The sequence below is a fragment of the Nothobranchius furzeri genome, chromosome 18, assembly GCF_043380555.1.
Source record: "Nothobranchius furzeri strain GRZ-AD chromosome 18, NfurGRZ-RIMD1, whole genome shotgun sequence".
Lineage (NCBI taxonomy): Eukaryota > Metazoa > Chordata > Actinopteri > Cyprinodontiformes > Nothobranchiidae > Nothobranchius > Nothobranchius furzeri.
In genome coordinates, this window is record NC_091758.1 from 14,145,201 (window position 1) to 14,172,061 (window position 26,861).

At 44.0% G+C, this 26,861-nt stretch overlaps 1 protein-coding gene and 1 long non-coding RNA gene across 6 annotated transcripts in view; one reads left to right on the plus strand and one right to left on the minus strand.

Moving 5' to 3' along the window:
• The window catches only part of LOC107391813 (protein TANC2), a 192,166-nt gene that overhangs the window by 3,397 nt on the left and 161,908 nt on the right, over nucleotides 1-26,861 (plus strand). Inside the window, exons 1-7 of one of the 5 annotated variants that reach the window (XM_070546986.1) lie at nucleotides 2,022-2,043; nucleotides 2,129-2,198; nucleotides 12,389-12,474; nucleotides 12,555-12,662; nucleotides 20,465-20,604; nucleotides 20,783-20,933; nucleotides 22,340-22,657. In XM_070546986.1, the coding sequence (XP_070403087.1) occupies nucleotides 12,414-12,474; nucleotides 12,555-12,662; nucleotides 20,465-20,604; nucleotides 20,783-20,933; nucleotides 22,340-22,657 (778 nt within the window). In that variant the 5' untranslated portion in view covers nucleotides 2,022-2,043; nucleotides 2,129-2,198; nucleotides 12,389-12,413. Of the gene's footprint in view, nucleotides 1-1,974; nucleotides 2,199-6,292; nucleotides 6,412-12,388; nucleotides 12,475-12,554; nucleotides 12,663-13,751; nucleotides 14,273-20,464; nucleotides 20,605-20,782; nucleotides 20,934-22,339; nucleotides 22,658-26,861 lie in introns of those variants that run through there. The other 4 variants (XM_070546984.1, XM_070546987.1, XM_070546985.1 and 1 more) reach the window with 4 other exon arrangements.
• Nucleotides 14,581-16,335, minus strand: LOC139063910 (uncharacterized). Its single transcript, XR_011517227.1, has 3 exons — nucleotides 16,294-16,335; nucleotides 15,935-15,998; nucleotides 14,581-14,609 (listed from the first exon to the last, which is right to left on the minus strand). It is a non-coding gene; the product is annotated as an uncharacterized lncRNA (long non-coding RNA).

The window sequence follows — 26,861 nt, forward strand, 5'->3', positions numbered from 1 at the left end:
TTAGTAACCTGTGTTCCTTTTAACCCCCCTTGCCTGCTGGTGGCACTCGGCAGCCTCGCCTCTGTCAATGCGCCCCAGGGCAGCTGTGCCTATATTGTTGCTCATCCACATCAGGGTATGAGTGTGTGTTTGTGTGTGTGTGTGTGTGTGTGTGCGTGTGACTGGTTGTGTTGTAAAGTGCCTTGGGGGGTACCAGGACTCTAGAAGGCGCTGTATCAAAAGCAGGCCATTTACTAGTGAACCAACTGCTGTTGGACTGGATCTCATGTACAACTGGGGTTAAAACTTCCTGATGGACAGACCACAGTCCAGGTTGTCTCCTCTTCCATTGTTAACCTCAACAATGGCACCCCACACGGATGTGTCCTGAAGCCAGCCGGTGGATCTGAGCTCTTGTTGGGACTTTGGCTGGTTCTGTTTACGGCCCGCTAACAAAGAGCGTTTATTTCTATGCTGTTTTTTTTCCTTGATAGCAGTGGTACAGATGGATGTAATCCATATTAATCCGCTTCCCCGTGTTGTTCATGGATGGGCCAACCCTGGTCTGATTATACTCCCCTCCCCCCCTGCATGCACCCCTCCCACCAAGAAACCTCAACCTATCATTCACTAGTTTAATTAGATGAGTCATCCTGCATGATTGGTTCAACTAAATAAATCACAGGCCAGGCCCCCACAGGCCAGACACACTGTGTGTGTGTGTGTGTGTGTGTGTGTGGGGGGGGGGGGGGGTAAGTGGACACATTGAAACTTTAACTTGTGACGTGTGGACATTTTTACTTTGTGGGGACATGCTGCTGGTCCACGCTATGCTCAGCACATAAAGGCTGGTGTGAATGAACTTTTGGTTTAGGTTAGTTTAGGTTAGGGTTAGGAATAGAACCTCATTTGTTAACGTATGGGTTAGGCACAGTGGAGTCACTACAATGAATGGAAGTCAATGTGTGTGTGTGTGTGTGTGTATGTGTGTGTGTGTGTGTGTGATATTCTGCCAGTACAACCACCTGAATCACCTGCATCTGTCCCACCAGCAGCTTCCTGTGGAACCCCCTCCTCTCCTCACACGGACCCAGCTTCAGCCTGAGCTGTTTTCTACATAACAGAAACACAGAGGCTAGCTGTGGTTACCTTCATGAATGCTCAGGGTTCATTCGGTCAGAGTGCAGCTGTTTGTTTCTGATCCAGGACCAAATACATCCTGGCATCTCTGGATCGTAAACAGCCCACGCCATTTTCTTCTCTCTCACATGAAGCAGGTGAGGTCACCTCATGCATATCTTTGGCCCGGACTAGTTTGGTGGTGTTTTAGCATGCTTACCCACCAATGAGAGCATCTGGGTCTCTGTGAGGTTCTGATGAAACTCCAGACTGTCAGGAACAGGTGGAGCAGGTTGCTTATTTGAATAGAATTTGCATGATGTCTGCTCCACTCAGTGCAGCGGTACGCTTTAGCTCCAGGACCCCTCACCTGGATGTGGCACCTCTCCCTCTCTATGTTACATGATGGAGTATTTAGATCGCAACTGATTAATGATCCGTACAGTAATGGTCTTTTTCTTCAGCATGAACACAGCTAACACAACCAGGGTCCCAGATTAGCACAGAACCCCTGTACAGTACCCATTTTAGGACATAGTCAGGTGTCAGGAGAACATCATCAGACGTTAGACCAAATCAAACTAGATGATGGATCGGGACCTTCTGGTGATTAATGTTGGAGTCTTTGCTGGCCATGATTTATGCCGAGAAAATAAAATCAACAGATTCAAACCATCTTTAATCAAAACCACAGCAACAGATTTAAATGACACAAGTAAAAGCAAAACCAACAGAATGGACTAAATGAAATAAGTAATGATGGCTAAAGTAAAAAAAAAAAGTATTAGTTGGCATGCTTAAAACAAGGAGGTCAGTCAAGCAGATGGTGTGTGTGTGTGTGTGTGTGTGTGTGTGTGTGTGTGTGTGTGTGTGTGTGTGTGTGTGTGTGTGTGTGTGCGTGTGTGTGTGTGTTTTACAGAGATAAAGAGATTCTTGCAACAACACGTAGGTCTCTGAGTCACGTTTCCTGGCTTCGGGCTAACTACGGTTCCCACATCTCCTCAGCTTTGTGGTTTCATGGTTCCTACAGATCAGACTGCAGTTACATCAGCTTTCTTCGTGACTCAGATTTCACCCGCAGCGTCTGATCATCAACAACAGTTGGGTAATCTCTAAATAATAACTCTAATAGGAGCACTAGCATCACCAGATTCAGCATGAGCCAGGTGTGAAGATGCTAACATTCTTCAGATTTTGGTTTTTTGTCATGCTGGATCAAACTACATGTTGAAGTGCCTCTGCAGCAGAATCTGTAAAGCCACACAGAACAGCTGATCAGTCGTGTTCAGCAGTGTGAGGCTCATAAAAATGCGGGTTGGGGTGACAGAATGGATGAAGTAGATGTCATTTCCTGCATTTAAGTGTGTTTTAACGTGTGAAATTATAATTGTTACTTATTTTTTTACTGACAACAGAAATGAAATGTTTGGCCTGGTTTGTTATTTAGTTTGAACCCAAAAGCGAGCCTAAGCCACGCCCATCTACTTCAGCTCCATGGGTCCCTACTGGCCAAAAAAGGAACAGGAGTCTCTGACAGGATATGAGTTACGTCCTGATCCCACAGACTTTATGTGTGATTTCTGTGAATTTTAAAAACACATTTGATGCCAAGAACACGCTGATTTTCAACATGGGATAAAATGACTTTAGGTTTTGTGTGAAAGCATGTTGAGGACTACAACTGCAAGTCTCAACAAATTTACATCATCAAGCCAGACACGCACGTGACAGATGTCTTGAGTTCAGCGACTGCACTTTATTCTAGGACACATGTGTCAGATTCAAGCCCCGTGGAGCATTTTTATGTGGCCCACGAGACAAATATCAAAAATATATTACAAATGACCCGCTGGCCGATTTTACTGCAAAGACTACATTTCCCATGATGCTTTGCGACGTTAGGCGGAGCCGAAGCTCCCCCTCCTTTGTGGTTTTTCCAGTGTCTGCTGTCTCGGACAAACTAAACACTCCTCTCACTCAGTGCCGAGTTCACTCAGCTATTTGCCGACGTTGAAGCCCAGAAACGGAGATTTTAACCGCTCAGTAATGTGTTCACGACTGAAAGAGAAAGTTTTCCAACTCACTTCCAGACAGAGCTGATATAACTCCAGTGGGCAGCGACACGCTCAAACCAGCACGGCTCTGTGGCTGCTGTAGTTTTTATTTTTCCTCCGGTGAGCATCACAGTAAACCAGTGGAGCAAACTGAGCTTTAAATATGTTGGTTTTATGCTCTTTTTCTGCCCCAAAACATGAAAGTTAACAGGTGAGATGTTGCATTTTCATTTAAGATAAAATGATATTTTTATTTTGTTGTTGGCCCGTGAGAAAAGATTTAACCTACAGTAAACAGGAAGTGGAAAGGCTGCAGATAGATGAATAGAATAGAAAATCCCTTTATTGTTCCTCAGTGGGGAAAGCTAGATGTCACAGCAGCGATGACACGTATTACAGGAGAAAAAAGAATAAAAAATAAGAAAAATGAATAAACAAGAAAACATAAATCCTGAATAGATTTTAAAAATGCTGAATATACCACAAGTAATGAATACCACTGATGCGTTTGTTTAAAACCGACTTGCTCGTGTGTAATTTGGTTATTGCACATTCAGTGTTAATGCAAAAATAAGTTTGTTTCCACATAAAAAAGTTCTAAATTGCATTTATGTTGATAAAGAAAATGTGCAAATTTGCCGTCACTTAAAAAAAAAAATTAAGTTTGGCCCGCGACTTCGTCCCAGAGTTTCATTTCGGCCCCGTGTGAGTTTGAGTTTGACACCCTGCTCTAGGACGACAGAAGGAGCATTAAACTTGGAGAAACACCCAATGATTCTGGTCACATGGTCAGTAGCAGCTGCGCGGGGAGAGGAGTTTCTGCTGTGACGTCATATATGCTGATTAGTAGTTTTTTTATTTACCAGTTTTTACAAGCTGATAAATCTCAGATTGCATGGCATAGTCAGAACACACATGCAAACACAGAACACTGGTTAGTGTTGCCTACTTTTGACCCTACTCAGGTATTAGTCAGAGCCCTGACTGAAGACATACAGAGGCTGTAGTGACCCTGACCCTGATGACCTCTGCTGACACAACACAATGGGCCGGGGGCTAGTTTTACCTCACAAATGCTTCTATTGCCTCCTGGTTTTATGTTTTGGTGTTCTTTCACAACAGCTGCAAAACAGATGTTGTAATTATCTAACAGCAAACCAAAGCTATCTGCATCAACAGGTTTCAGAGCAGGACCGAGCTTCAGAGCTGAACAACCAGGTGGCGTCTCATTAAAAAACTAAAACAAATATACAGCAACTCTGAGCTCATGTCACTGTGAGATGTGTTAGAATATGTCAGGTTCAGCTCTTACTAAATCCTTCAAATAAGTTCAGCTCAAGGCCTCGCATCATTTCTATTGGAAAAAAAAGACAGTTTGCCATTTTCAACTATATTCAAAGTTGGTATGTTGACATTAGCAAGGAATACATACCGGTTAGGAACTCTCGGCGTAGTGCTCCTTCATCAGTGCCTTGTTCTCCAATAAAGGAAACACTTAGCTGGTTTTTGGGGAAGCCTGCTTCTGTCTGGCCCGCTGTTTCAGACCTCTCTGGTAAATGTCGTCCCTTGTCACATTAATGTTAAATGTTTTAGTGTTGTCCACTCTTTCTTGTAGGAACTTCAGGATATCTGATAAGCTATTGACAACAATGTTGTGTTTATTATTATTTATTTTAAAACCTACACATTAACACAAATGTTTGTAAAAATTCAAACCAGCTAAGTGCTTGGAAGAGTCATCCACATCCAGTATGATGCTGTTCAGATGTGGAAACAAACTCTCATAACATGTTGTGTACAACGTGCATGGGTAAAGACATGCACCTGTCCTCTTCCTCTTCACCACAAAAGCTGGCATGCAGTTGTATAGACTCCTGAGTAAATTCTTTATCACACAATGGACATGAAATCTATTAAAGACATTTTTAAAATCAGTGACCAACAATCAGTGTTAAGTAAACAATAATGATTAACATGAAATGTAATTAAAATATTCTGTATATTGCTTACGTGCATGTTTGAAGTTTGATTTAAAGGGATATTCCACCCTAAGTGAAAATTTGTCAACTGTCTAAATTGGCTCCTGCAAATGTGTTACTTCTTACTTTTCATTTGCAGTCAACATGATTATTGAGCTAAACAGGAATAACTGGTATCATAATTTAGTAATTTTACACAGTTTTGCACGCAAAATGCTACTACCTCCCATTAACTTACATGGTTTATTCTCATCTAAAGCAGACAGACTGCTGGCAGATAAGAATTACTGCGCTGGTTAAAACAATCCTTTTTCATTCACTTATCCAACTGGATCTTTCCCTGACAGATATCTAGCCCCTCATAACTCGAGCAGGGGCGGATTTAGGACTGAAGAAGATCCGGGGCTTAACGCACGCACGCGCACACACACGCGCGCGGACACACACGTGACACGCACTAGTCAACATCATATATGTCTTGTACCACATAATTTTTAATCTGAAGCTACATATTAAGCATTTTCAGGGCAGAGTATTGTTCCTGTTAGTGTTTAGTGAGAGATAGTAAATATTCCCTTTCTTTCTCCAACAACTTTACCTGATAGTAAGCTAACTTTAGGCAAACCAGCAGCACCACAAATATTTTCAAAGAAGACTCACAAACCTGAGTCAGCACCAGTCTCGTCAAAGCTGGGGTTCTGTCGCGGTACTTTTGGTCTAAAAACGTCCTTATGTCCATCTTCACTCATGCGTTTCAGGCAGAGTGTAGAAGTAGCCGGCTGCTGAAGGGCTTCTTCTTCAGTGGTGGAGGCTCAGGCAGGCTGTATACAAACTACTGCCAGCTGCGCCCTCTCTGTTGGACTTTGGTATTGCATGTTACTTCCGCGATTTAGATCCGGGGCTTTTCATGAAAGATCCGGGGCTTCAGCCCAAGTAGCCGGGCCTAACGCCGCCCCTGAACTCGAGCCCAGCTCCTGGATGAAACACAGGACATTTTATTCCATGTACGACCCTAATCCACCTAGCTGTGCCCCTGTTGCAATATTAAATGCGAGGAGTCGTAAAAAGTAGCATAACAAAACAATTTTTTGGAATAAACTGTAGCTAGTAGACTTGAAAAATAACTTACTAGAGCGTCTTGTTGGTTCTGGTCCATTTTGCAGGTGCAGGTGAAACTCCCGCTCCAGATCAGGGCGGGTATTAGCCAGGCTGTTAGTGCGCAGATGTGGCAGCCACACAGGAAAATCCACAGAGCATCAAAACGAGCGCACCCCTAAGAGGTTTGTTCCTGCCCAGTCCCACAAGTCTTTCTATTGGCTGAGCGGTTGCTAGGAGATTGTACTTCTAAGTTTTGAGCGAGAGCAGATAGCAGGGGACAGATTTGTGGGAGGAGTTTTGATCCGTGCAGAGAAAAAGTTGTCACGTGAGAAGACAAGTGTAAGAAGGTTAAATCTGAGCGCAGAAACAAAGATTTGAAGGAGAACAGAGTGAATTTGAAAGAGAGCAGACATTTTGAGCGCAAGCATTACAAGTTTTGAGAGCAATAATATAAAATCTTCTTCTGAAATTAAAAAGTTGGTCTCTTGATATGAAATTCTGCTCTCAAATTGAAAGTTCAAGTGCTCAATTTCTGGCACTTTAATTCTTGCACGCCTCCAGAGTGCCAAAACTCCCAACAGCTGAGCGAGCAGAATCAGAAACCGAGCGCGCAGAAAGGCTGCCACACGTGCAGTGAGGCTGCCGCACGCATGTTTTCCTCTGCTGTGTGCTCGTTGGCCAACGCGCGCACGCAGGTTTGTCACTTGTGCACATCCTTGTGTGCTCACAGACACAGTTTGCTCCCTCTCAGTGTACAAATGACCTCCTCGCCATGTATATCTTCACTCGTGGAGGTTCTAACTTCCACGCGCAATGTGGACAATACGTGTGCACGAGATATGGCAGAATTCTGACACCATAGAATTCTTGCCTCCGTTTTTCCTGTTCGAAAGGTTTTAAGAGGTGCTTTGATTTTTTTTTAAATGTGCTTGAACTTTCTTGAGACTTGAAGGGAAAATAATGGTTTTGAGCCTTTAGATCAGGGTTATTCAATCACGGGCCTGGAGGGCCGGTATCAGCACTTTTGAGTGGTTAATCTTCTCCAACACACTTGATTCAGTGGTTGAATCACCAGTGCAGCAGCTCATCAGGCTCTGCAGAAGCCTGTTATGGGTCATTCCCATCTATACCAGGTCGGCCCGGGCCGGGTAGCGTAGGTTGTTTACATATCTGGGTGGCCTGGTATTTTTCCGGGCCAACCAAGGCTCATTCTCAGCCCTCTTCTCGAGGGGGTCTGCTTCAGGCCGACCAGGGCCAACACACCCACTGCTGACAGCAAATTCACACCTTCCATTAGAGCAAGCCTCTGATTGGTGGGTAGAATCAGCCCACATGGGATTAAGGCAAGGATGTGTGGAATCAACCAGGCCAGGCTGGGGCCGACTGGGGCTACCCGGCCCGGGCCGACCCGGTACAGATGGGAATGGCCCATTAATCACCTGCTGATTGAAACCAGGTGTGTTGAAGCTGAGTTAAAATACTAAAACCAAAATATGGTGGATACTGGGCCTCCAGGCCAGAACTGACCAGCCCTGCTATAGGCTATGCACTCTTTGTGTGGGTAAGTCCTTCCTAATCTGCTGCACTGAAAGTCCAATTTAATTGAACCAAACTAATGATCCTACTGCAACGGAGCAACAGATCACTATCAGGCTGGGTGATCGGCAATAACCCGAGTTGTTGTTGATCATTTTTATTTGAGCAAAGTTTGTTACGCCTAAAATTAATTGGCATAAAAGATGACTTGAATGAATGAATGAGTTGGCTTCATAAAAACAACTCATTCATTCCATGATGTTGTTGCTGAATGTCAACAGGAAGAGCTGTTGGTTGATACTATGGTCTTTTTCTGAAGCTTTAGTCAACAGTCCTCCTTGGCAAACGTCAGACTACAAAAATCCATAAATCATAATCATGTTCTCCCAGAACTATGTTAACTCATTCACTGCCAGCCGTTTCCTGATCAGTGAAGCCCGTCGCTGCCAGCGTTTTTCAGTTTTCACAGTTTTTTTAAGAGTCACAGAATGTTGTGCGCTAGGATGATGTAGATGCCAAAACAACCAAAACAAAGCGGAGACTCACCTCTTAATCAGGAAGAATCCGCGCGTTTTGATCGTTATCCGTTCTTTCATAGTCCGTTGTTGAATTGTGATCGGCAGAAGCTTTTCCGGTTCGTGCCTCACTTTTTTTACAGCAGCGGCCCAAAATGATCTCCTAACACATGGATTTCCTAAGTGTGGTGCACGCACCCCTGGGGGTGCGCGGGCTGCCGCTAGGGGGTGCGCGAGGTGAAAAGTGTAATGGCTGCGGAGCTCAGAGAAGTCTGTCATATGTCACCATTAGCGTAGCCAGAAACTCATTTGTGGGTGGGCCTAAGAAAAAGTAAGTGGGCCCAATAAACGTAATTGAAAACAAGTATATTTTTGTGCGTGCGCGCGTGTGTGTGTCTTCCACATGTGCCCTAGCTTCATAATAACAATGCGCCGAGCTTCAGCACTCTGGCCTGCGCACGTCGATATGTTCCGTATTTGATCATTTTTAATGGTGTTGGAGGAATCTGAAGGTGGTGAGTCATTCTGGCAGACTGTAATTAACACCCTGTCTCATGCAGGTGTTCTGACGTTGTAAACCTCACACACAGAACATTGTGGATGTAACAAAATAAATCAGGAAATGGTTCCCATTCAGGCTATTAGCAGCGCGCTGAAGATCTGAAGTTCAGAGTGCGTCTGTCAGAGGTCCAGCGGAACCACGGCTCACGGGTGCACAAGTGAGCACATCTGGGCTGGGCAGGAGTAATTTTACAACATTGGTTTGAATAGCGCCATTAACGAGACGCGGTGACTGGAGCGGCTCATGGAGCTGTGCCGCGCGCGCGCGCGCACACACACACACACACACACACACACACACACACACACACACACACACAGATTCAATAAGCGTGCACGCTGCGCAAACTCCGGCGCGCCGTCAGACTGAAGGCAGAAATGAGCGCTGCCTCCTCTGTGATAAAAACTTTAACAACATTTTTCATTCACGGTCAAATTAAGATATTAGCTTCTATTTTGGGATGACATATTAAAGTCGGGTCCGCTCCAGCCAGTGACTCCGGAAAAAGGTCGATCACATTTTTTTAACCGTCTGTCGAGTGACTGTTTAGCTTGACGTCTGATATTGATATATATATATAGCCATGCCCTGATGTGGGGGCTGGGGGGGGGGGGGCGTCGACATGGTCGGGACATAGAAGGGGGTGCGTGGCTAAATAAGTTTGGGAACCGCTGTCCTAACACATGGATGTTCTTCCTGATCATGTGACCTGTGACGTATGTGGATGAACATCGGCTTTAGAGCTGAGATCGTACACCAATTTCCTGCGTTAGCTTCTGCATGGAAATTTAATTGTGAGTTTTTACTTCATATTTTAGAAATAAAAATGACGAGGGAAAACATTTATGACATCTTTTTAAACGAAATTTTCTAGCGCGACCTGCCTGCTTCACTAAGTCACTGCTTATTAAAGAGCAAGTCAACCCCTATCAGAGTCTAACTCCACTCCCACTTCATGTTTGAAAATGCAACAAATGCTGTTGCCTGGCAGACCGAGAAGGTGGAGCTGCTAACAAATACACACACACACACACACAGGCTCACGACAGCATTGTGACATCATAATGTACCAGTTTACATCATAGCATACCTCTTAGATTTAAATTAAAATACAGTGCAGAGTTTTTACCTGACAACAGCACAACGCTGCCAGTTTTAGGCAGAATATTTAAATTTGAACTAAGATGCACTGAAGTGCCAAATTATTGACTACATATGTCTGCAGCACGATTAGACACTCGTTTATTTAGTTTATCAGCAAAAAAAGTTTTTTTGGGGGTGACTTGCTCTTTAAGGTCCACCCAAAATTACCGTGGCCCACCCAAAAATGAAAACCTGGCGCCGCGCCTGTTATAAACCTCTGCAAATTGTTGTTCGTCACTTTATCAAACTCAGAGTTTGTACAGCTAATGTCAAGATGTAAAATTATGAATTCAGTCGAGCTCTTCCCTCCCTCCCTCTCCTGCTCTCCTTAAACCCGACAGCCGATGTCAGGTTTCAAGGAGAAACAGGAGAGGGAGGGGAAGAAGGAGATGAGGCAAACAGAGTGAGTGTGACGTAGAGAAACCAGACTGGTGTGGAGGTGAGCTAAACGGCTGGAAAAGTGTGGGTGTTGAAACCCCCACATCCCCCACGGGTGCGACGCCCATGCATGGGGAACCTTCATGTTGTGTTTTTACCTTTTTCAGCTCCTCCTGCTATTATCACACCTCCTTTCCTTGGTTTGGCTCCATGACTTGCTGCCATGCTGGATGTGACTTTTGTTGACCCACATGAGAAAAGTTCCTAACACAAACACGACTGGGGTGGGGGGTGCAGGACTCTCCTCTCCTCTCAGAGTGAAATTCTCCGGAAAAAGAATTGAATTGATAAAACTGGAGCTAACATGTTAATCAAAAAAGCATCTGAGAGTTTAAAGAACAAATTGCAAGTTAGAGACTCCCATGAACCAATGTTTAGAGACACATAGTGGAAATTGGTTTTAAACGTTTTTTTTTTTTACCCATACATAAATTATCTAGGCTTTTAGAGTCATTTTTGTGAGAAAAATGTGTTTTTTTCTTGCCAAACCAAGTGATGTCAGCTGAGGGAGTCCTAAATAACAGTCTGGCTAGAACGTGTTTCTAGGAGCAGAAGCTTGTTGGGTTAGGGTTAGCAGCAGGTGATCTACAGAGTAACACTGGCCTGAAAAAAACACCAACCTCAAATCGGGCCACTGGGAATTTCCCCAGCTGGATCCTGGTTCCGCCCTCCGTTGGATAGATAAACACACAACTTCTTCTTCTATGAGGTAGGCAGGCTGGACACCTGAAAAGCGAATTGCTGCCACAGCAACCACCACCGAGTCTGCACAACCCATCATACACAACAAGCACACGAACCCACAAGCCACATGCTTCACCCTCCACAATGCCTCCACTAGAAGTGCCAGGAACTGTCTCTTATCCCTCACTACCACCACCAGTTGACTGGGACCCAGCACAAGGCCCCGATGCACCACCACCCTGAACCCCCTCACAACGCACCGCCTCAGCGTAGAAGCCACACTCTGCCGGATACTTTTCCACCTCCACTGCTGTCCTGTAAGACACACGTCCTCTATAAGCTGCCTGATGAGCCCCACCACAGTTACAACAGCGGAGCGGAAGATCACAAAGCTTGCCCTCATGGTCACCCCAATCCCCCACACCGCCAACACCTCACCCCCTCCACACAGACTCCGGCCACATGACCAAAGCCCTGACACTTAAAGCACCTCAAGGGAGGCTCCTCATAGGCCCTACCTGGGAACCTATTGGGCCATTCCCATCTGTACTGGGTCGGCCCGGGCCGGGTAGCCCCAGTCGGCCCCAGCCTGGCCCGGTTGATTCCACACATCCTTGTCTTAAGCCCATGTGGGCTGATTCTACCCACCAATCAGAGGCTTGCTCTAATGGAAGGTGTGAATTTGCTGTCAGCAGTGGGTGTGTTGGCCCTGGTCGGCCTGAAGCAGACCCCCTCGAGAAGAGGGCTGAGAATGAGCCTTGGTTGGCCCGGAAAAATACCAGGCCACCCAGATACGTAAACAACCTACGCTACCCGGCCCGGGCCGACCCGGTACAGATGGGAATGGCCCATTATAAGATAGCCCAACTTGACACGAGCCGGGAGCTCCACTGGGTCAAAACTAATTCACAACGGAGTGGACCCGCGCTTATCACATCCCAACGGTGAACCGCCACCACCGCTCTCCACTCAGGGCGTCCACCACCTCCAAAGGTGTTGGTGTTTATCCTCCTCATCAGAAAATGGTGGGTGTTAATACACCCATGTCCTGATGGCCATGCGCGGCACAGCGCCACGCCTGAGCTTATGTAGGGGAAACAGTGGGCACATATTAAAACAGGAAGTGGTGTCAGTGGTAAACAGGAAGTACACAATCTCTCAGGTGGCAGTTAAAAGAACTCATCCTGTGGGAAAAACTGCATTACAGAGATGTCAGACTGAGTTGGACCTAATCAGTCACCTGTCAGAAGAGCTGATGAGTCATTTTGGGTTTGTCTACAGGAAGTATCCGCCGCTGTTCAAGGCCATGTTCCGAAACAGTCTGAAGATGCTATTGGGAGGTAAAGGACGGAAGATTACCAGCAATGGTCAGTATCACATGTACCTCCATGGTGACAGCTGTGTTTTTTATTATAATGCATCTGTTCCTTCACTTTCTTTCCAACAGGTGGTACTGGCATCAGCCCAGACGAGTCCGATGCCAGGAAGCTGGAGGGCTTCACCCGTTCTCTCCCCTCATCCCCCCTCCTCAACCTTCGCTTGGTCAGGCGATCTGGTAGGACCGTTTTCTCCTTGTACCAGATCAAGATCTACAGTTGTTATCTTAACCCTCCCACTGTCCTAATGGGTGTGACCCCGCGAGGAAAGTTGACCGTTGAGCAGGATTGATGGTTCATCCCTTGGGTCCACATGGCAGGGGTGAGGTGGTGCTCACTCCTCACCCCTGCCACATAAACCAAAGGAATAAACCATCAACCCTGCTCAATGGTCAACTTTCCCCGCGGGGTCACACCCATTAGGACAGTGGGAGGGTTAAGAACCACCCCTGATTTAGTTTCCATCAAAACAATCCCAAAGAAGTTCAACAACACTCGCAGAAAAGAACATCTACCACTTTCTGTGTTCACTCGGGTTTGTTGAGGGATACAAAGGGTTACCTTTTGTTTGATCTTCTCTGTGCCATTTAGGAGACCATAGAGCCCCCCCCCCCCCCCCCCAACACAAATACACACACCTGGGTTCTGTTTTTTAACTTACTTGAAGAACTGAGTGTTGAAATGACATGGATCTGAAATATTTCAGTCAGATGCTCATTTCTTCCTGTAGTTTCAGCTTTTCTTTGGTCAGTCCTCTCTACAGGAATGAAACGGACAGAAACTTTTCCAAGCCTTCCTGGTGGTTTCTGTGATGCTGATTGGTCTATTGTTTCAGCTCCTCCTGCAGACCTCTCTCTCTCTCTCTCTCTCTCTCTCCCCCCCCCCCTCTCCCCCCCCCCCCCTCTCTCTCTCTCTCTCTCTCTCTCTCTCTCTCTCTCTCCCCTCTCTCTCTCTCTCTCTCTCTCTCTCTCTCCCCTCTCTCTCTCTCTCTTCTCTCTCTCTCTCTCTCTCTCTCTCTCTCTCTGTTTGTTGGAGGAGGGGAGATTCTGATTTGGAGAGCTCTCAGACGAAGGAAGTTGTCCTAAACATGGAGGCTCTGTGGCTGAACAAAGGCCTGGTCAGATGTTGATTCTGGGCTAGGACCGACGAGGCGTCTCCTTAACCATGTTGGATTTAACTGTCTGATACTTCACGTGTATCTCCCCTCGGTTTTCTTCCACATGTAAACAGAAAAAGCGCCTTTTCTGCATCAGGAATGTATCATCTGGATCTGCTGGCTAAAAGTTCTGAAGACCCATCTTCAGACTGTGAGAAGTTCGGCTCTCAAGTCGCTGTCCTGCATTTTGCTTCAACGGTCTCATCTTTCTGTCCAATGTCTCGGATCCTGCCTCTTTCACCGACAGTCCCTCTGTCCTTTGTGCTCTGAGGAAGGAGGAGCTCATGCACAGGAGGAGGACGTGGTTTCAGAAGAATGAACCAGATTATTTCTGCTTGAAACCTGGAGGGTGCAACAACATGGACTGCACAGCAAGAATTTTAAAAGCACGTGTCCACTCTAGAAGGGCTTGGTGTCAACACAGGAGACCCTCTGTCCATCAGTCATGGACACCACTGAATGAGAGGTGTTGTGGTGGAGCTGCTGGGGTTGTGACCTGCACCTCCTCACTACTGCATCACTTCTTGTTGCATGTGTGTTGTTACCCTTCCCAAGAGGAGAGCTCTGAGCTGTACCGGGATTGGGGTGGTCATCCAGTCGATGGGCTGGAGGGTGGAGGAGGACGGGAGGAAGGTGAGAGTCCAGACAGCTGCTTTCCAGCGACATAAAGTTTGTCTAGATGTGATTATCTCTTGTAAGTCGCTTTGGACAAAAGCGTCTGCTAAATACATAAACATCAACATAAACAACTCAGGTTTGGGCTCTTCTAGCACCAGAACCAGGTCACTTTTCTGTTTTCACACATGTAGAAGCTTTTTTCTGAGATTAGGACGTATTGATGCATCAGGTGAGGTTTTATTCTGCTGAGAAAGCCCGGATCATACAGCTGTTGACGTGGGACTGATGGGACCTGCCCGTCTGATGGAGATACTGGTTAGGGTTGGGGTTAGACTTCAGCTGAGAATGATCTCTGTGAGAAAAAAGCAGAAAAGATAAAGTTATTTAGAACTTAAAAATAGATGAAAAACTAAATGATAAACAGCCATAATGACTTTGCGTAAAACTCCAAGGAGCAGGTTTAATAAACGACTAAATACTTGTAGCTTTTAGCTTTTACCAGACTTGAACCTCCCAGAATTCCTACTTGTGTCAAGCCAGCCTGCAGTTTATTGTCGGTTCCCCGTCTATTCAAAGTATTAAGGGAAGGGATGTGGAAACCGGATATCAAAATAAAAGTAAACTTCGAGTGAATTAACAGATATTTTAAGAACATAATAACACATAATTTAGGCTTGTTCACTATTAGCGGCCTGTCAATATCAAGGCCATCTTATTTTGGATTTCAAAGTAAAAGCCCAGTGAATTTTCAACGCAGTCTGATGTTGCCTTCCAAAATAAAGGCCTTTTTAAATTGCCCATATCGTACCAAACTTTCAGTGATTTCAAAATGCTCTAAAATGGAAAATTGCTGTTTCCACAGGGTAATTCCACTTTAGATCAACAGCATACAACCCCACAGTCATACCATGTCAATATCAAGTCATTCTGATGTTGCCTTCCAAAATAAAGGCCTTTTTAAATTGCCTACATACGACTAACTCTTATAACAATTTCAAAATGCTCTTAAATAAATTTTTGCTGTTTCCACAGGATGACTACATGTTCGATCAATAGTATACAACCACACAGTGATTCCATATCAAAATTAAGTCAGTCTGATTTTATTAAAATGTACTGAAGTGGATTTCTTGTCTTTACATATTAATGACACAATCTTTTCTTTGTATTTGTTATGTTATGAAATAGAACCATTTTCATAAAAGTAAGATAGGTAAATCTGTTTATCTTTGAAAACAAATCCCAGAAAAAGGGAACAGCTCAATACAAGTAGAGTGAATTGCAAAGTCCATGAGGTGCCGTCATGATAACATTAAAGGTGCTTTAAAGGTAAATGACAACATCACGGAAATGTGGATGAGATATGTATGAAAACGTTTCGCCGTATTATGTTGCTCAAATTATCACTTTGGTGGAGACAACAGAGTACATCTTCAAATATTTTGACACAAGCATCCAATAAGTCTGTGGTTTAACAGCACAGGAGACAATTCCACGCTTCTGCCTTTGCTTTTTTAAAGTCATCGTTGGTCATGTCAAGGCAATGCTCATGGTACCATCTTTGACAGGTGTCACATTGTATCTATTTAAAATCAAACAGACAACGCAAAAAAAAAAAACATTTATACTCAAAGACTTTTACACATTTTTGAGAAATTCAAATACCCACCAACTCACCCAGTTCATCATCCAGGTGGCTTGGTCAGTGAACACATGGCACAGTTGCTGTTAGTGTCAAAAACTAAAATACAGAATCAAAACACACTAGATAGACATTCGTTTGAAGGCCAGTTTGTGTAAATGTTAAACTTTGTACTTACAACTTTCTATCGATTAGACCACAGCATAAAGTGCTATTGTGTACTATAATAATACTACTAACAGATTAACACATTTCAGTCTACACACACGCACACATATACATTCAAATACATACACACACACACACACACACACACACACACACACACACACACACACACACACACACACACACACACACACACATTTTCTCTATTATTCACCCCCAAACCAACCTGATGCTTGTAGTATCTCCACAGCCATCAATTTTCTTTCCTCTGCCATTTTCTCTTTTGAGGTTTTAAATTTCATGACGGGAAAATCTGGAAATACTTTCATCACTGCCCGTGCCATCTACAGAGAAATACTCATTTTAATTGTGAAAGAAAAGACACAATTGTACTCTATATAAAATATCTGATGTTTGTGATCTTGCATAAACAGTATGAAAAACAAAGGGCAATAAATAGACTTAAGTCTTTATGAACACCAGGTAACTTCTAACCCTCAGTACAGGGTTGTTGAAATGGACATCGTGGATGAATAAATATGTGATACACCTTGTAAACATAGAGAACAAAGTGGGCAGGGTTAAAAACAACACTGCACTCTACAGTAAGGGCCAGAGCCATGTATATTCTTTGAAGATGACGAATAACGGAAATAGGGAACATCTCTAGTTACTAGTTATTAGTTATAGTCTGCTTCCAATGTGTGGGTAGCTGACTTCTTTAACATCTGTTGGGCAATACTCTGTATATTCTATAAAAATGTTGTGGAGAGTCCCAACCTTTGTTGTGCTAGTGCCACAGAGACTCAATAAAGTGAGTCCACAGGGTGGCCCTACAGTCTCGTAAGGTGCTGTTAGAGATGTGGATGTTTTCCTAGTTAACCACAATGCTGGTCAATACATACCACCTGCATCATGATGTGCTAGCCATTCACCAGAGCGTGCTCAGTGAGAGAATGAGATTGCTGATAATGCACCATTATGACACAGGAAATAATTCCTGACTGTGACTTGCTCTCTTTAAAGTATAAGTATAAGTACTGTCTGCAATCGCTGTGCAGCCTCAATATTTGCACATCCTTTAAAGAGTATGTCACAAAATCTGCATGACTTAGGTATATATCACTTGTGCAGTATACTGTGAAATTTAGTGTTAGATGTATTCATATCTATTACAGCAACTGTTATGGATGTGGATATTCTTCTGACCATGGCACAAAGCTATATACAAATGTATATTATCATCACTTACCATCACCACTAATACTCCACAGCTGAAGCCGTCCTTCTGCACTGGATGGGTCAAGACACCTCCCTTCCATTTAATGTCCACCTATTCTGTTTTTGCGTGGCAGGTTCTCCTCATTTTTAAGTAATCACTGCACATTATTACAAAGCAGAATGTTTACGAAACAGAATACAACTTGGTATGTGTCATATTTCCTAATCTAAAAAAAAAAGATATTTTTCAGAATTATACAGAATTTTTATTTATTTATTTATTTATTGGCCTGTCCCGTTTGGCTCTTTTGCCATCAGAATTACTGTCTAGATAATTTGTTTACCTGATAATATTTATTTAACCGTACTGAAGGATTTTGCAAATGAGACCTGGCCAAGAGGACGCCAACAGAGAAACACGCATTGTGGGCCCAGGAACAAAAAGCTTCTACGAAAATGCAGTTGTAGTAAACTAACTTGTAAAGCCTATTTGCGTAGAACAAAATGTGTTAAAGCCTAACTACCTGACTTTACGTGCAGCGAGTTTAGAGTCTTCCTCCTCTGATGAACTTGGAGCAGGATTAAGGAGATAAACAGTGTGATTCACAGCATTGATGAACTGTAGCAAAGATAAATCATTAAAACAATATTGATATATCATCATTAAAAAATACACAGACTTTTAAGTTATAATCTTGTTGCTTACCGGAAACTTCCAGTGTACATTTTTAATGGAAAACACACTTAACATAAGATATGAATAGCTATTGAACATGGTTTTGTTTTTTCTAAAAGGTTTATGGACTGTTTTTAACAATATGTCTTTGGAAAATTCATTCAAAATTTGGCACGCAGACAAGGAGAAGCCAGGAATCAAACCACCAACCTACAAATCAGTAGATGACCTGCTCTACCACCTAAGCTACAGCCACCCTTGAGCATTACTTTTCCCATACTATGTTCCTGAATGCTTGTTCCCATTCAGTTTCTACTGAGAAAAACATATTTATTTATTTGATGGATTTACCCTGTGGAAACAGCAATTTTCCATTTGAGATCATTTTGAAATCGCTGAAAATTAGGCCTTTATTTTGGAAGGCAACATCAGAATAACTTGATATTGATACAGTATCACTGTGGGGTTGTATACTGTTGATCTAAGGTGGATTGACCCTGTGGAAACAGCTATTTTTCATTTTAGAGCATTTTGAAATCGTTAAAAGAGTCAGTCAAATATGGGCAATTTCAAATTGCTGTGGTTTGATAGTGTTGATACAAAATGCAACTACTCTTTGGAAATATGACTTTTGCTTTTAAGAGCATTCTGAAGTAATTGAAAGAGTAGTTCAAAACTGAAAATTCACAGGGCTTTTACTTTGAAATCCAAAATAAGATGGCCTTGATATTGACAGGGCGCTAATAGTGAACAAGCCTAAATTATTTGTTATGTTCTTGAAATATCTGATAATTCACTCGAAGTTGAATTTTATTTTGAAATCCGGTTTCCACATCCATTCCCGTAATAACTTGAATAGACGGGGAACAGAAAACAAACTGGAGGCTGGCTTGACACCAGTGAATTCCTAGTTGTTTAGTCTGATGTGGTAATGAAATGTTTTTATATGATCCAGATGAGAATCTAGTAAAGGAGGCTTCTTTAGTTCTGACGCTCCAGAAGGAACGACCAAAGAATGCCCTGCTGGCGCTCCCACGCGGGGGCCGTTAGCTAGATGCAGTTAAACATCCTACTGCTTTCGGAGGAGTGGTCAGCCATGACTAATGGACTAGTCGTGTGTGGTTACTCGAGTCAAGTGCTGTTGTCTCTCACTGCAACGCCATAGAAAGGTGTTGTTCCGTGGTATCAGAGTCGGAGCAGGACACGGCATCAGACGCATACCTGAATCATGAAAACCAAAAAACCAGCAAGAACAATGGTCCTCAGACCAAGGGAGGAAGAAAGGACAGATGACAAAGAAATCTTTAGAAGATGAATAATAAACAAAATAAAAGAATGAAAGTGAATGAACGAAGGAGAGGAGGAGACTGACGGAAGAGGAGAGAGTCGACACCAGAAAAAAAACACTTTCTGTTTCTGAGCTATTCTTTTTCATCTAAAAACAGCTCAACAACCCACTATTTGGCTGACCACACACACACACGCACACGCATGTGCACGTACACTCGCCCACACTCATGTGCACACATGCATGTACGCACACACGGAGAGGAATTCTGAAAAGCTAGAGAACCACAAAGAAATTGTGTGTGTGTGTGTGTGTGTGTGTGTGTGTGTGTGTGTGTGTGTGTGTGTGTGTGTGTGTGTGTGTGTGTGTATGTGTGCAAGTGTGTGTGTGCGTGTGTGTGTTTTGTCCAGCAGTTTCTGTCTGTAATTACAGACGGAGCCTCCCTGCTCTTAGTCAGGGGATTGATGCAGCTTCTGACAGGTTTGGGTCATGATGGTGAACCTACCTACCTGTCTATCTATCTATCTATCTATCTATCTATCTATCTATCTATCTATCTATCTATCTATCTATCTATCTATCTATCTATCTATCTATCTATCTATCTATCTATCTATCTATCTATCTATCTATCTATCTATCTATCTATCTATCTATCTATCTATCTATCTATCTATCTATCTATCTATCTATCTATCTATCTATCTATCATCTATCTATCTATCTATCCATCATCTATTATCTATCATCTATCATCTATTATCTATTATCTATCATCTATCATCTATTATCTATCATCTATCTATCTATCTATCTATCTATCATCTATCTATCATCTATCTATCTATCTATCTATCTATCTATCTATCTATCTATCTATCTATCTATCTATCTATCTATCTATCTATCTATCTATCTATCTATCTATCTATCTATCTATCTATCTATCTATCTATCTATCTATCTATCTATCTATCTATCTATCTATCTATCTATCTATCTATCTATCTATCTATCTATCTATCTAGGAGGGATAGTGGAGAAGTCAGTAGAAAGATGCTTAGGTTGGAGACCTAAAGGAAGACCAAAGAGAAGATTTGTGGATGGAGAGAAAGGAGGACATGAAGCTGATTGGTGGGAGAGTGGAGGATGAATGTGTTTGTGTTTGTGAGGATGAACAAACCTGTGTTGTCTCCTCTCTTTTTATTTTAGACGAGGGTGAGGATTTAGGACCACCCCCATCAGCAGATGAAGCAGCTGATGCTCTGATGACCAGGCTGGGTTTCCTACTGGGGGAGAGGGTCACCGGAGGAGAGCCAGACCTTCTCGGCCATGGTCAAGAATATGGTCAGGTATCTTGTCAATCTGTACACTCACGTTGTCTTTGAAGAAAGTTATATGCAGAAGCAGTGCCAGTGCTGCTGCTGTTTTATGTAAACTTCGTTTTAGAGCTTAAAAGGATGTCACATATGAATAAATCAGGCCCTTTTGGTTGAAAACAAACTAAATGTGTCCTTGACTTCCCCTCAGAGGATCTCCCCATCCTCCAGTCTGGCAAGCAGCAACACCTCCCCCTGCTCCACGCTGCAGCCTCCTGCTGAGGGGGAGGGCAACAATAACAGCCATGCTTGTGTCACCTCCCCCACCTCCACGCTGGAGAGCAGAGACAGTGGAATCATAGGTGGATGTCCTCCCTTTTTTACCTGCACATTCATGTTTTAACTGTTCTTAAGAGCAGCGGAGAAGTACGAGTGATATGCATGGCTCACAAAACCTAAACCTGCTCTTACTTTGAGGTGTTGTTTAAATGCTGGAATTTAGCATCTTCATAAGGATCTGCTGGTAATAGTGCCCCGGCTCCTAGTTGGGTGCTAGTTTCCCACCTCTGGGTTGAGGTGTTAACGGACTTTACCAGATGTGTGGACAAACACGGCTGCCTGTGGTTTCAGGACCAGCATTGGTTAGGTGGAGTTCTCTTTTTAGTACGAACTGGTTTGGCTGTGGAACCAGCTGTTCTTGACTTTAAAGGGACTTTACGGAGTTTTGAATTTTTATGCTCGTGATTGCCCCCTCAGGCAAAAAGCGTAACGGCAGCTTCAATAGCAGGCTCATGCACGAGGCGCGCATGCTGTACGTGCACACTCCTTAACGAAAATAACAGCTGAGACAGTCAGCTCTCTCTCTGTGTGTGTGTGTGTGTGTGTGTGTGTGTGTGTGTGTGTGTGTGTGTGTGTGTGTGTGTGTGTGTGTGTGTGTGTGTGTGTGTGGCCCAGAGGACAGAGGACAGGAGAGCGCACAGCTAATTAATGAAATAATTTGGTTCTGTACCTTTCTCTTCAGCACAGCCGACAAAGGTTTATGATGGGTCAGTCCTCCTGCATGCTCAGATCATTCCATTCCCTTGCTTGAAAAATTGTTCCAAAATGAAAGTTGAACCCACATCTTTTTATCTGTGAATTCAATGCCGTTCGGCGAGTCTCAAATAAAAGTTTGGGCATCTTACTGTAAAAAATATATCATTAATGTAAAAAATAAACTCTAAATAAACTTTGTTCACCTCTAGATTTGAACCTGGATCTTCCACACGGGAGGCCATCTTCTTTTCAGATGAGCTAAAGCACCAGTAATGTCTTTTGTGTCTTTAGCTCTTGTATCGTTGATGACAGCTGAAACAACGTTCAAAGACCAGTTTGGAGCGAAAATGGCTATTTTGTTGCTAATTTCCAGGGAATTTCTAGAAGAAAGTAGCTATAAGGTCCTCAGAAATGTAGCTAGGTTCATCACTAGGCATTAGGAACAGCGACAAAGACTAAAGCTACTGATAGCAAATGCTACGGGCTATGCCTGAGCGTGAACGCGCATGAAGCAGCCTGCTCGACCCGAGCATCTCTTTTTCTGTGATTTTACAGAAAAACAGGCAATCACAGTAAAAATGCCAGGGCTCATTCTACAGGACCAGGGCATTGCAGGAGAATGTATGAAGAAGACATTTATTATTTCTATACATGTTTTGGCTGTCAAACTTCCTTAACGCCCCTTTAACTTTAACTTGTCACATCTTCTCCTATTCTCCATGTTTCCTTTCAGCCACACTAACTAGCTGTTCTGCTGAGTCTGCTGCAGAGAGGGAGGATGTTGCACGGTACCACGGTTACCATGGTGATGGTTACCAGGGCAGCAACGTTGACGTCTGGCAGCAGGAAGTCAGGCCAGTGGTTTCTTCCACTTCATCTTCCTGTGTGACTGTAGGGTGGCGTGTGAATGAGAGCTTGCTGTACAGGACAGAGGAAAACATGTCCACCTACATTCTGAGCAGACTCCACCCAGACCAAGGCCCTGGCCCCACCCACTCATCTAGCCCAACCCACTCCATCAACCTGATTCCCCGTCCAAACTCTGTTGCTGGTAAGAAGTGTGTATCATATCCTGTATACACACACACACACACACACACACACACACACACACACACACACACACACACACACACACACACACACACACACACACACACACACACACACGCATGCACACACACACACACACCTTCCTGTTAGGAAGGAAAAGCCTTTTTAAAAAGCAGTCTTAGTTTAAAGCTAACAGGATGTTCAACTCGCTGCAGTTTCCTGGTGATTGATGGTCCTGGTCTGAGTTTAGATGAAATGGTAAATGGCCGGTATTTGTATGGCGCCTTCTTGGGGTTCTATAATCCCCCCAAGGCAATTCACAACACATTCAGTCATCCACACATTCACACACACATTCACACCCTGGTGGGGACGAGCTTAGATGAGCCACTGCTAGGTCGGGGCACACTGACAGAGACAAGGCCTGCCCAACAACTCCGGTTTTACCTACTTGTGTCAGAATTACTGGATGTTGGCAGCACAAACACACCTGGATGTCCTGATCTCCACAGAGATGTACTCTGAGGGCACAGTTCAGAGAATTCCTCTAAAATCCATGCAGCTCATGCTTTCCTCATGTTTTATGATGCCGCTAGCACTTACAAACAAGAAGGAAGTTATTAACTTTCTGTGCCAAACAAACACACACGCACATTTTTTCTTGAGGGGGAATGGCAGCGCTGTTGACAAAGTGAACGGAAGCACTGTCGTGACCAATCAAGGGCTTGCAGTCTTCGTTTCTTTTGATGAATACTTAGAAAAGTGGGCTCTACTCCGTCCGTGCAAGCCTGTTAGAGAGCCCTTGCAACAACGGATAATGGTGTTGCACGTCTCTGCACTGATGCATAAAATAGCCTTTACTCCTTCCATTTTTGGTTCTTTTTTAAAACACAGAAAAGGTTTCTCTTTACCTTGCTAACCGTTTCGTTTAGTGGCTGTAAACATCCTCAGAGCTGACGCTGTGGTGGCCTACTCACTTCCTTCTCCGTTTATCCGCGGGCAGCAGAGGACGTTGTCGCCCTCTGCTGCCCGCTCTCCCCTCTACGACGATACAGTCCCAAGTGCGATCCAACGAGTAACTCCATCGTCTCTGTTCATGGTCCCACATCCACGTCTCCTTATCTCGATTGCTTCTTTTATCCATCTTTTGTATTTCTGTTGTTCGGTGTTTATGATCCTTGTGTTGTCCCAGTCCATTATATGGTTTTCTCTTGTGCAGTGATCTGTTACGGCTGACTTCTTTATTGTGCTTTCTGCTTCTTGTTTTGCTGCTCTTGTGTGTTTGACTTGTTTCTTTCTCACACTCCTTTCTATGTTCTATTGTTCGTGTGTTGAGTTGGCGTCCGGTTTCTCCTATCTATGTTTTATTGCAGAGTTTGCATGGGATTTCGTAAATGACTCCACATTTAAGTACAGCTGATATTTTGTCTTTTGGGTGCACTAGTCTGTTTCTAACTGTTGTGTATGGTTTTGTTGGTGTGTTTATGTTGTGTTTTTTCATTGTTGCTCTTATTTTTTCTGTTATGCCTTTGATGTATGGTAGGGTTATCACTGGTTTTGGTTCTTATGTCTCTGGGTTTCTGGTTCTTTGCTTAGGTTGTTCTTTTCTCTCTGGTGTTGTTTGTTGTTGTCCTTAGTTTATTGCCCATGTCGGGTATCCGTAGGTCTTTAAAGCGTGTTGTATGTGTTTGTCCTCTTGTTTACGGTCTCTTTCTTCTGTTACCATGTTTGCTCGGTGATATAATGTTCTGATTACTGACATTTTGTGTATGGTGGGGTGTTCTGATGTCCATAATAGATATTGGTCTGTGTGTGTTGGTTTCCTATATGTGCTTATGTTTAGGGTCCCGTCGGTCTGCCTGGTGATTTTCATGTCCATAAAAGCTATGCTGCCTTCTGTTTCTGACTCATAAGTGAACTTTATGTTGCCTGTGTTGTCCATGTTATTCAAGTGTTGTGTTAGTGTTTCTGTTGGTCCTTTTGGTATGATTTCTACGTCTAAGTAGCGTTTCCATAGTTTTATTTAGCAGTTGGGGGGGGGGGGGGGGGGGGGGGGGGGCAGTGGTTATGGCTTTTTGCTCTAGGCCTTCCATGAAAACCTGGCACAGGGTGACAGGTAACGGGTTACCCATGGCGAAGCCTTCCAGTTGTTTGTATATTGTGTTGTCGTATGTGAAGTAAGTGGAGTTAGCTACCAGTGCTATCAGTTGTGCTATGTCATCTGCTGAGGTTTGTCCTTTTGGGTAAAGTCTTGTCCTGTCTGATTCTGTTAACTACTATGTCTATGGTTTTTTTGGGTTGGTGTTTTTGTGAACAGGGATGTGACGTCATGTGAGATGAGTATGTCGTTGTCTTCTATTGTAATCTCCTTTAGTTATTTTGCCAGTTCTATGCTATTTTTGCAGTGTTGGTCTGTGTTGCCTAATAACGAGCTGATGATTCTGCTGATATCTCTAACCATGTTGTATATTGGTGTACCTATGCTGTCAGCTATTGGTCTAAGTGGGGTGTTTCGTTTGTGCATTTTTGGAGTTCTGTAGATTCTTGGTATTATGTTTGCTGTAGGAATCCAGTGTTTGTACATTTTTTCTGTTATTTTGCCCATTTTTCATATTTTTTAATGCTTTCTGTTGGGTCTTTTTAAAGTATTTTGTATGTATTTTTGTCCTGCAGCCGCCAACGAAACTGTCAGCAAGGTAAAAAGAAACCTTTTCTGTTTTAAAAAATAACCAAAAATGGTATTAGAAATCAGACACAGCAAGAACGTACCAAAGCAGTAGCTCAGGTGGTTGAGCGGGTTGCCTCATGATCGGAGGGTCATGGGTTCGATTCCAGCTCCCGCCAGGGGTATCCTGCTGTTGTGTCCTTGGGCAAGACACTTCACCCAAACTTGCCTGTGTTAGTGGTGGTCAGAGGGGCCGACGGCGCCAAATGGCAGCCTCGCCTCTGTCAGACCTCCCCAGGGCGGCTGTGGCTACAAGTAGCTTACCATTACTAGCAGTGTTTGAATGTGAGAGTGTGTGAAAGCGTCTTTGGGTGTCTAGAAAAGCGCTATATAAGTTCAATGCATTATAATTATTACTAAAGAAGCCTTTACTCCTCTCACACTTCCTGTTTGAAAAATGTGCCAAAAGGAGGTGTTTCCTGGCTGACCTAGAGGGCAGTGCTGCGGCAGTGGCACCACCAGCAGCTCTGAGATTCTCCATCAGATACTTGAGCTGCTAACACACACACACACACACACACACACACACACACACACACACACACACACACACACACACACACACACACACACACACGACTCAGCTGAACAGCAAAAGAAGGAAATGCTGCTGGATAGTTTGAGATCTTGTACCCCTGTACTGACTATTGCCAGTCAGTTTGAAGATAAAACATCCGTGTAGAACTCTCTACTCCAAGTCACCGTTGCTTGTGATCCTGCTGCACCACGACTACCAACTTCCAGCTCTACTCCTGACCCATTTTCACCTTGGTCAGAGGTTGTGGTACGTGGCCGTGGGAGAGCCCCTGTAGTTGATCCCATCCCCCCACCTGACCTGGAACAACCAGCTGATACCTCCAGGCGCCCTCCTCCTTCTGAACCATCTGATGACATCCAGCAGGAGCCTCCGGGAGAAGCAACCTCCACAGTCTCTTCCCCCCAGACCTCAACCTCTTATGCCCAACGCAAAATTCTGGACCGCTGAACCACCTGCCCTGGGTCAGGAGGTGAGCTCCTCCACGGCAAACCCTCCAGTTCCCCGGCACCACCGGAACCCAAACCCAGAATCCTCCACTACTCCATGGGAACACAAATCAGGAGTCCTCTACGCCTCATCCACTGTTTCCACCAACCACTTTGCTGGTAGGTGATTCTTTTTTAACGTCATGACGAGATGTTTTCCATCAGACACCATACCTGCTCTCCTGGATAAACTTCCTGGTCTGCTCTACTCCATCCCAGCTTCAGTTAAAAGAGTGATCATTCATGTGGAATCAAACGATGTCACACGCCGGGAGTCCGTCATCACTCAACAGCATGTGAACCATCTCTTTGACATTCTGAAGAGCAGCAGAATGTCTGTTTTCATCTCCGGCCCGATCCCCACAGTTTCTCGTGGATATGGACGTTTTAGCCGTCTGCTCTCTCTCTACTCCTGGCTTCAGCCTGCTTGCAGGTCCCACAGTTTTGGTTTCAT